The following is an 11,424-nucleotide window of genomic DNA, read 5'->3' as shown; positions in this document are numbered from 1 at the left end:
CCCCCCCCCCCCCCCCCCTTAGTCAAGGTGAGCAGTCAGGAGACCTTCCAAGGCAGGACAGAGGATCTGGGGGGCGACCTGACGACCATCCATCAGCAGGCCAGAGGTCTGGCGGGCGGCCAGGAGACCACCCATTTATGGCCAGTGGGGAGACCACAACTGCAGGTGAGGAGACCCCTGGAACAGCTGCGGTTTGATGAGCAAGGACCTCTGGGGGATGAGCGAGGACCTCAGGATGAGCAAGGACCTCTGGAGGGTGAGCGAGGACCTCAGGATGAGCGAAGACCTCAGGACGAGCGAGGGCCTCGGGAGCGAAGACCTCAGGACGAGCGAGGGCCTCAGGAGCGAACACCTCTGGACGAGCGAGGGCCTCGGGAGCGAACACCTCTGGACGAGCGAGGGCCTCGGGAGCGAACACCTCTGGATGAGAGAGGGCCTCGGGAGCGAGGACCTCTGAAGGAGTGAGGACCTCTGGAGGAGCGAGGACCTCTGGAGGAGCGAGGACCTCTGGAGGAGCGAGGACCTCTGGAGGAGCGAGGACCTCTGGAGGAGAGAGGACCTCTGGAGGAGCGAGGACCTCTGGATGAGCGAGGACCTCTGGATGAGCGAGGGCCTCTGGATGAGTGAGGACCTCTGGATGAGTGAGGACCTCTGGAGGAGCGAGGACCTCTGGAGGAGCGAGGACCTCTGGAGGAGCGAGGACTTCTGGAGGAGCGAGGACCTCTGGATGAGTGAGGACCTCTGGATGAGCGAGGGCCTCTGGATGAGTGAGGGCCTCTGGAGGAGTGAGGACCTCAGGTGCTGGCACGGGAACCCGTCTTGGTGTTGGCACGGGAACCCGTCTTGGTGCTGGCACGGGAACCCGTCTTGATGCTGGCACGGGAACCAGTCTTGGTGCTGGCAGGGGGGAACCAGTCTTGGTGCTGGCAGGGGGGAACCAGTCTTGGTGCTGGCACGGGACCCAAAGAGGTAGGAGCTGGTGCAGAGACCAGCTTTGGTGCTGGTACAGGACCCAGCGAGGTAGGAGCTGGTGCAGAGACCAGCTTTGGTGCTGGTACGGGACCCAGCGAGGTAGGAGCTGGTGCGGGAACCAACGTTTCAGGTGCTGAGGTGGGACCCAGCGTTTCAGGTGCTGAGGCGGAACCCAGCATGGTAGGAGCTGGTGCGGAAACCAGAATTTCAAGTGCTGAGGCGGAACCCAGCATGGTAGGAGATGGTGCGGGAACCAGCGAGTTCCAACCCTTGAGGTTGACAGGTTGCTCAAAGGGTTTGGCTCGATTGACTCAGTGCAGTGTGAATGTGAATCGCAAGAGCTGAAAATGAAACAAACGTTCCAATTTTGGTCCCCAATTGAACTAAGTCTACTGGACTATCAGGTGTGAAAACACCCTAAGTTGTGGTCCATGGCCAAATTAAGTAACATTTTAAACAACTGTGAAGCTAATCACAGCTTGTTTTTATTGAGACAAAGGTGTTATCTTTAAAAGACAATTAATGAATAAAAACGGCAAAATTCTTGTCAGATCTAAGCACAGTCTTACTGTATTGTACGCTTTTATTTTGTAAGTTCTTTGTTTCTGCTCTGTCACTGTCAGGTTTCTGCATGCGTCTCTATCGAAAAAGCCTGAACAGTGAGGTTCTTGTGAAAGCTGGCAGGGGTCTGCAGCTGTAATGTGTAAAAATGAGCCCCTATTTGCAGTGTGAAATGCCTTGCGGCAGGCGGCAGCTCCTATAGCCCCTGTTGCACTCTATGGGATCGCACAGAGAATCCCATGAGCGCTGCAGCAATGAAATTTTCATGGCACAGCCCGGTGTGATCTGAGGGGCACTGTTCACCAGCGATGGGCACCTGCCCCAACTGTGATGCATTATTTAAAAACACTCATTCAATTGAGGCTTCAGGGGACACCTTTTGTTACTCTGTCAGAAGCGGTGAGTGTAACTCAGCAGAGCAGGAGTTTCTGTGAGAGCAGGTGACGCAGTTTTTGAAGGACAGGTAAATGGTAAGATGTAGAGTACTGAAGGTGTGTCGGGGGAAGTGAGTGTCAGGGATCCCACAAACCTAAATTCCTTTCCTGTGACTCCCCCACGCTGTTTACACGTGTCACTCAGGAATAAAAGATGAGATACTTACAGGACAAAACCACACGTGGCCTTCTCAGTGTCTCACATTTCCTCTACTTTGTGCTCCACTCTCTCTGTCTGATGACGTCCACGAATAGATTACAACAAGAAAATGCTGTTGCAAATTATAAGACGAGATAAGGGAGATCAGACTGAGTGGGAGAGGAGTTGTTTGACCTCCAGCTGACAGAACATCCAGGCCCACGTTGGTGGTGTGTAAGTTCACAGACTGCCTGCCTGTCATTAATGTTCCTGACTGTTTCAGGGTCAGAGTTTCTTTATTTGTCATTCGCACCTCATGTGGTACATGTGGTGGAACGAAATTGTGTACACTGGGTCCCAGTTACATCCAACAATAAAATGCAAAAGAAAAATATTAGTAAGATCTACAATATGAACTAAGACAAACGTTAACTAAAAATACGCTAAGCACTAATAGCATAAAAACAATACACCGAACAGCAGCATGAACATGAGTCTGTGTGAGCAGATGAGCATGAACAAACACTGCAACATGAAACAGATCAGCAGCAACATGAAACAGATCAGCAGCATCATGATGTGATTTTTCACAGTGATTATTCTGGTTAGAGATTCATGAATCTAACAGCCTCATGGTAGAAGCTGTTCCTCAGTCTAGTGTTTCTACACTTAATGCTCCTTAACCTCCTTCCTGAGGGGAGTGGGGCAAAAAGTGTGTGTGCTGGGTGAGTGGGGTCCTTCATGATGCAGGTGGCCCTCTTCCTGCATCTAGAGGCATAAACGTCTGTGATGGTGGGGAGACAGACTCCAACAGGCTTCTGTGCAGCCTTCACCACTCTCTGCCTTGTTTGCATGCACTCTTAACCAATAAGTGAAATGGAGTGGTAATATTTTGTCTATGTTTATTTTCTTCTTGGTTTAGTGTTTTTAAAGCCATTTTGTAGTTTTATTTTGTTTTATTTTGTGTTTTTAATGTTGTGAAGTGTCCTTGGGTGTCTTGAAAGGCGCTAACTAATAAAATGCATTATTATTATTATTATTATTATTATTATTATTATGTCTGTGTGTCTGTGTCTGCCTGTTAGCAAAATAATTCTTGAACCACTCGATAAATTTTAATGAAACTTGCAGAAAGTAATCATCAAATGTACATTTAAATCTGATTATATTTTAAAGTTAAATCAATTCAAGATGGTTGCTACAACCACCTCACTTTAAAAACCACAAATGTTATTAAAACAGTTTTTTATTTTGTGTATGTTCAGTCAAAGCAGATGTATTTGCAGATGTGGGTTTGTTTTTGCAAGGGGTTCTGTGTGTTCAAATGTGCATGTATGTATGTGTGGAGGTGTATGGATGGATGCACAGATTCATATTGGTGTTGATGTTGATACACCCTGTGTAGTGTGCAATGGTTTTGACATGTCTGGAATGAATCAATAAAATAAAAAAATAAAATAAAAACCTCAGTCAATTTTCTTTTAACCTAAAATGTTGTATGGTAGTAGTTGAGAGTGATCCACAACTCATGCTGAGTGCTAACAGACTGTGCAAGAGCTTTGTAAAAAAAAGTCATTAACTATTTGTAATAAACCCTTTTGATCTGTTAGCAAAATACTTCATATACATATGAACGGTTTAATTGAACCTTCAGGAAATAATCAGTGAATGCACCTCTATGTCTGGTTAGCATTTGAAGTCAATACAGTTCAAGATGGCCACCAACGCTAAACACCATTAGACTCAGTCTAAAACTCTGGCATGAAAGGCGGCAGGTGATATGCATTTCTCCAAGGAGTGCAAGTTCGTTAATTACACAAGTGTTGTACGATTGTCACTAATTGGGGGGGGGGGGTCTACTTTGTGCTTTGTTCATTCAACCTTTATTTAGACAAGTAAATCCCATTGAGCCTCGAGGACTCATTTACAAGAGAGACCTGAAAGACCTTGTGATCTTCTTCTGTCTTCTGACTCTACCTTCGTTAAAGACAACGAGTGTATTTTTCCACATCTACCCATCAGGAAGATTCTCTCTCTCTGAGTCGTCTCCAGAATCACACCTGACATTCAGCCCCAGGCTGTCCCAGCTGACCTTCCCTTTCTCCCCCACTTGCCTCCAGAGATAACGGGGGCATCCCCGGCTGAGATTAGCCAGCTAAAACGCTGGGCAGTTAGAGAAATTAACTTTCATGTCTTGGTCTGAATAATTCAGCGGCGATAGCGGTGTCAGGGTGAGGTAAGGGAGGCAGGGGAGGGGTGGAGGACAGAGCTGGGCAGAGAGTAACAAAGATACATACATGTAGTGTAGAGTCATGAAAAAATGTTCATCTAACATTTGACAAACATCAAATAAAACATGCGGTGATGTTTCACGTCAAGGCGAATGAAAGACTCGGTGATGCTGGGAAGATGTTTTCCACTGGACCGTGCTGCCTCCGTGCTCACTGTTTGAATTTGCTCGGCTTTGTTACGGCGGTTCCTTTGTCAAAACAAATCAGCTTCAGTGGGCATGTAAACACGAACGGCTTTAGCCACGAGTTCACCTGAAAGCATGGCCATCGATACATCTGCATTTACACAAACGTACAAGTAGCTGTTCTCAGCAGCCGGTTTGACCTCTAACCTTGGACTTCAGCGCGCTGCTCATTTTCACGTTAACTCACAAAACATTCATGAGCAAAAAGACGACAAAAGATTTATTTCTACAGATTTGGGATTAGCAATAATATTGACAACAGAGCTTAACCTTCCCAGAGCAGCTCATAAAAACAAACAATTAGTCCAAACGTTCAAGAGAGTAATCTCTTTTCTATTTTCACCTGACATTAGTGTTTGCTTTTCGCTGTGTGCTCATAAAAAACACTGTTCTGCTCCGTGCGCCGTGTTGCCAAACTGATTAACAACTTCAGTTTCAATATTTATACTGTCTATTTTATGTCAAGTGAGAAGAGTGACAAATTTGTGCGGATGCACCCGAAGCAGCCGACGACAGGCGGCATTAATTGACTGTCGACTTCTCTGAATGGGAACGCAGTCAGCCAAAGGGTGCTGGGGTAAATCAAGGGTTCCCTTACTTTTAGAGCAGCGTTTCTGTCTGTGTTCACATGCGGCTTCTTTATGTTTCCTTCAAAAGGCTCAAATGCAGACGGCAGAGCCATCTGTGTAGAATCAAAACCATGCATTCAGAGCTGAAGATCCCGGGTAAATGGCATGTAAATACATGGGAGGAGCCCAGAGGAGGAGCGGAGGATGTAAAGAAACTCGTGCTCAAAAACAAACTGATTAACTTTGCACTTGAAATTTTTATTCCCGACAAATCCAGAATCACTTGAAATAACACAAAAAACACCGTAAACAAACAAATTACACACACACACACAAAAAGTTTTGGAAACTAAAATCAGTTCTTTAAAAAGGAGATGTCTTTGATCAAGTTTTTTATGAATGGCACCTTACATTGAGATTAATCGGCACACCTTCCCAAGAGTTTACAGTTCCAACACAAAGCTCCCATTCAAAGAAAATTAAAGAGAACGCTGAACACGTGGGAATATTAATTAATGTCTCTGATTGCAAGGGCATCTGTTTATCCACGACTTTAATTATCATCATTAACCTGTTCTCTCTGCACAAAAGGCCTCATCACAACAGCGTTTCTCAAAAATAAAAATAAAAAAAGAGCCAAACTCTTCCCCACTCCTCCTTCTGCTCCTTCTGCACCTCCTGCTACCTGTGATCTCGAGACAGCGAGGTCAGGCTGTGGAATTCCACTGGTTGTGTCGAAGGAATCCGCGTAATTGTCCGTGTGCCTGTTAGCGATGTGTTGTGTTTCTGAACAAACGGTTGATTCCAGCTTTGGTTTCAAGGCTTTGACAGACTTTATTTTAGCACGCGCTGTGTCTTTGTGCGCAACGCCACAAACACACTTAAATGCACAACTGAGCTTCTATAAGAACATTTTGTTCAGTGTACATCTACATCATGTAACTGAAGCATTCTGCACTGTACACGTGAGGAGGGGCTGCTCCACAGAAGACGAGTTGCTTTGTCTTGTTTATGATTTCAGCGTCCACCACTGCACAAATGTTCACACCAACGTTCATACCTGCAACTGCAACAACCACACACCTGAAGGAAAACGTCATTTCCTAAAGGTGCTACACTGAAAATAAACACCCCCACGGTAACACATTGACACTGACGGTGACAGCACATACTTTGTGTTATCACCCTGCTTATGTTTAGGGAGCCAAAAAGATAAGCACTTTACATTAAATGCCATTCGCTGAAGAAATGCACTTCACCCATCGAGGTTTATCTCATGTTAAAGAATTAGCCTTTTTAGACAAACCTTAAAAATAAAAGTGTGCACAATTTCATGCGATATTACAAGATTTAACACTCAACAACAGTGGTGTGCGATACTGCAATTTTTGGTATCGATCCAAAACCAAGTAAATACAGGTCCAGCATTGTCGATACTGATATCAATACCAATACTTTTTACTAATTACGGTGAATTTTGATGACGTTTAAGTGTTTTGTGTCTTTCCTTTGGATCATTTATTAGTTAAAACCCAGGATAGAATTAGGCAAAGTTTATAGGTAAATAAAAACTACTTTATTATGATAAAAGTTGTTTTGTTTTTTAAATATGCTGCTGCTGGGTCGGGCCTGCTTGCTTGTCTGGTGCCGCTGAGTCACGTGAACACTGTGGGAAGGGGCGGAGCAAAGTTGCCTGCTCTGTGTGTGATAGGAGCGGCACTTACACAGAAGAGTCACCTCGCACTTTGATGAAACCGCAGCCGTGCATACAGGAGAGAAACTGAAGCTAAAGTATCCATCTCATTACACTGGTATTGATCAATATCAATACCAATGTATGTATCAATATTATCAATATTTGGATCGATCCGCCTACCACTACTCCACAAATGGGTTGTAATGATGTTTTAGCTCAGTATAGTAAAATTGACTAAATTACATTCATTGTTGTGTTTCTGAGGTCAAGTTGTTGTGGTGATCATCTTGAATCAAGTTGGCTTTTAAAGTTCTTCCTATATAGAGGGAAATCCAATGATTAGTTCCTGAAAGTTTCATAAGAATCAAGAAGACATTTTGCTAACAGTTAACACAAAATATTTAAAGGCAAATATCTGTTAGAACTCAAAGTACGTGCAGGGGTTTCATCTCAGCTACAACCACACCAAATGATTTGGTCAATATTTGTCAGATTATTGGAGGTATTTGGGGGTTTTTAAGGTTAGACGGCTGTGGCAGCCATCTTGAATTGGGTAAATGCAGGAAGTTAATCAGGTAATGTTCATCCTGTGCTTTTTTTTAAGAGTTTCATTAAAATTCATCCATTGGTTTAGGATATTTAGTGAACAGATGACACATAATCACAAAAAACACATGCAGAAATTGTTGTTGGCGATATTTGTTCTAAAATGCTAAAAGCACCTAACTTTAAACTACACAATCTTGTAAACAAATGCACTACCAGGCTCCTCTTGTTTCATTCAGTTTAGCATGTGAAATATTTTAACATGAAAATGTGCACTCGCATCAAATTCACTGCATTGAATTCAATTATTACTCACTTTATGTATTGACAATTATTTTCTATACCTGATTTTTATTCAAAATCAAAATAGTTTTGGACTGATCAGATGTTTCTCTAATGATTGTTTCCACGTTTCTTTGATGAGTTTTATGTGTTTAATTGCAATATGGCAGCGCTTACTTTACATGAAAAACAGCAGCAAGAAACAGTCACACTTTATTGGAGTAAAAGTCTCCAAAACACAGAAATGTAACATCTATTTAGCATTTCAATGCAGTCCAGGTTTGTTTGCTTTATTTTGCATTCTAAAACTATATAGTCAAATTGAATTAAATGAAATCAAGAGATTAAAATGATACGTTTACTATGTATGTTTTATTTTAATGACTTGATGATCAATCCTGTGAGCCACAGCTGCAGCTGTGATGACAAACTGCGTGACTGAGTCTACTTCAATGGGACACAAGTGTATCCAAAGCAGCCTCTTTTCATTAGGTGAATATGTAAAGAAAGGTATGAATATGTAAATATGAATATGATAATTCAGCCATGCACTGCGCGCCACATGACATGGGAACATGTGTTAGCCCTGCAGGCCTGGTTAGGGAGACAAGACAGGTGGAGGGCGAGTGTCACCTGATATGTGTGGACATTAGACCAGTGACACACACTCACACACACGCACAATGACAGGTTTAAAACACAGAACAGACTAAACTTGTGAGAAAGTTCTGGTAAAAGAGGTATGAACACAAATACTCTAATAAATTATGCCGATTTTTGTTATTCATAAGTAGCCTTCATCATTCCAAGCTCTCAAAAGACTTGTAGTTCTCATGAGTTAAATTATTAATCCTCCACCTACACCATCAGTTGAAATACATGACTTTGCACTGATTTCACTCCCAGTGACACACGCGACATATTCCACCGTCCCTGAACAAGTGAAGTGCAACTAAAAACTGTCTAAAGACACAACATTTCAATAATACATGGCTTCTAATGTGGTGTAAATAAACTAATGAAACAAACAGGTGTAAGGAGGAGGAGGCCGATGGTTCCTATGCAACATTAAAGCATCACATAAAGGCTGGTTCAAAGGTCAGACTGCCTGCTGCTCAGATAAACCACATGGGACTGTTTTCATTTAGGAGTCACCACTACTCAATACTCCTAGAAAAATGATGTGAATCCGGATTGAAATCAAACTGTTCCTGGCGCCAGATGTGGACAGAGACGCAGTCGAGGAAGCTTATAAGCGCATAAGCACATGTCTGAGAGGCTTAATCAATTGGATGTGACACGAAGGCACATCAAAATAATACAAGAGGAGTCCCTGAAGAAATTATGTTTGTGTTCCAGATGTGTGAGGCGCGGCGGAGCAGCGCAGCCTCTCTGGACTTGACATTGTTTTAGGGATTACAGTTCCATCTCCGCGGGGACCCCTGCTCCCTCCACTGAACTCACTCTGTTCCGTGCGTAAAAGCGCGACATGCCGATGATCACAGATGATCCAAAAGTGTTGGGGTTTAAAGAACTCTTTGAACGCACCCCTCTAAATATGTTTTAAGTAAAGCAGTGCCATCCCTCATTTATACACTTAAAAGTTTTTTTTTTTTTTTTTTAACAAAAATGTGGAGCAAAAGACTTAACAAGTGGAGTTCTGTGCGTAAATAACTGTTTACACACGGATGTGAAATTTCCAATACATTCCGACATTTTGATCAACAATTCCTTGCTTCTGCATTAATGTTTTTGGCATCTTTGACTCTGCCTCACGCGCGTGCAAAAGTTTAAGTATGACTTCTGAAACTTTTCCTTCACCAGGGCAGAACGACGATTGCGCCCAATTTACGCACCAAAACAGACAAAACGCGCAGCAGCAAGAAAAGCGCCTCTAATATATTTTTATATAGTTATATTAATACCACATGGAGCATCCTCCTGCGGCTTCACCTCTGAAAGTTTCGCGGACACATGGAAGCAGTCTAATCCGCGCGCATCCATGGATATACGCGCGTCACCTAAAATGTAATTCAACTTTTAACGCCGCAGAAGTTAAACAAATTACTCTCCAGAAACTTAGAGGTGTGCGCGCGGCTGTGTACAAACATTATTAGACAGAAACTCCCCCAGTCCGTGCTCTCAAAGAAAAGAAACAAAGTTTAAGAGACGCGCTTCTGTGGCGGCACGGAGCGGAGCGCACTTTGGCACGGCGCACTCCTTTTAAATTACAGATCCTAGTTTGGAAAGTTGGACTCCCCTCCTCTGCTGCCCCTCGCCCGCATGATAAGCAGGTAAACTGTTTGCAATAAAAGACACAATTCACTTACTTTTCTCTCGCTTGGCTATCGGAAGGGACGACAGCTCCTTTACCTTTGGCGTACATGCTGAATTCTGTTTTAAGACTTTTGCCCCACTCAACACCTGTCAAAGAAAGCAGCCAGGAAAACGCTCCATCTCCATAGCTACCCCTTTAGTGTTTTTCCTCCCCCCTTCTCCTCCCCCTCCTCCTCATCCTCCTCCCTCCTCCTCCTTCTCTCTCCTCTCCCTCCCGCCCTCCCTCCACCCTCCCTTCCTCTCTCTTTCTTTTTTTTCTCTCTTTTTTTTTTTTTTTTTACATCTCCAACATTGCCACAAATCAGGCACAGTTTCTAGTGGGGGACTTGAAACCGTCCTGGGTTGAATTTTTTTTTCCTTCTCAGTGGCTGTTCCACTGTCCTCCTCCTCCTCCCTCTGTTGTGAAGAAGGTGGGGGCTTCTTAAAGGGAAACACACACACCCTTCTTTACGGAGCTCCAGAACACAAGTGATCAGAGGAGGATTGGGGGGGGGGGGGGGGGGGGGGGGGTATTCCGCGTACTTTCTAAGCATTTGGGGCCAGGTCCAGTTGGGAATATGGCAGCAATTGTCATAATTTTTGTTTGCTTTAAAAACAAACCTGGTCTTGTCTCCACTCGAACGTTTTTTTTTTTTTCGCAGTAACAAGCAAACTCTTGGATTTAGCTTGTGCCCATCTACCTGTACTCACATTTTGCCGCACCGTTTTTGTTTTGGTGCATGAATTCAATAGTTCAGTTTTTTTCCAAGTGTGGTTGTAATGAGTACCTTAAGTAGTCAGTATTTTACCTGCAGCACATAGTCAGAGCAATCCAAGTTTACAAAATCAGTAAGAAAATCTCATCAATCACTAACCGAGAAGCTCATTTGAAACACATCAAATGTTACAAATCTCATAGAAACAATCGATTAATCAAGTTGGTTACAAAATGGTGTAGGGGTAGGGCAGCCGACTCAGGACCTGAAAGTCCTGGGTTCGATCCCCAGTCATTGCACATCTCGTGGTGTCTCTGAGCAGGACACCCAATCCCGAATTGCTCCCTGGGCGCTTACATAGCTGCCCACTGCTCCACCTGGGTGTATCTCAGGTGCGATGGGTGAAATGCAGAGAAATAATTTCATCATTGTATGGGAACATACAATGATGACAACACATAGCACTTTACTATTATTTTAAAATTATGCTAAAATTAAAAACAAATTGAGAGGGAATTTGGAAAGGTGCCAAAACAACTACTTATCCAAATTATAACATTAACTCTTTCCAATAAAACCCCAAACAATTTTGGATTTACTTTGGTTATAATTTAAGCTTAGACAAAATACCTGTATTATATATATATATATATATATATATATATATATATATATATATATATATATATATATATATATATATATATATATATGTTT

At 43.2% G+C, this 11,424-nt stretch overlaps 1 protein-coding gene across 1 annotated transcript in view; it reads right to left on the bottom strand.

Moving 5' to 3' along the window:
• ssbp4 (single stranded DNA binding protein 4) overlaps positions 1 to 10,172 on the bottom strand; it is a 125,485-nt gene extending 115,313 nt beyond the window's left edge. Inside the window, exon 1 of the mRNA XM_037698172.1 lies at positions 10,006 to 10,172. Within this exon, the coding sequence (XP_037554100.1) occupies positions 10,006 to 10,061 (56 nt within the window). The 5' untranslated portion in view covers positions 10,062 to 10,172. The remainder of the gene's footprint in view (positions 1 to 10,005) is intronic.
• Positions 10,173 to 11,424: the final 1,252 nt, after the last annotated feature.

The sequence above is a fragment of the Nematolebias whitei genome, chromosome 3 (genome assembly GCF_014905685.2).
Source record: "Nematolebias whitei isolate Nwh7 chromosome 3, NemWhi1, whole genome shotgun sequence".
Taxonomy (NCBI): Eukaryota; Metazoa; Chordata; class Actinopteri; order Cyprinodontiformes; family Rivulidae; genus Nematolebias; species Nematolebias whitei.
The sequence above is the reverse complement of the archived record's forward strand: the minus strand, read 5'-3'. Positions and strand labels throughout refer to the sequence as shown.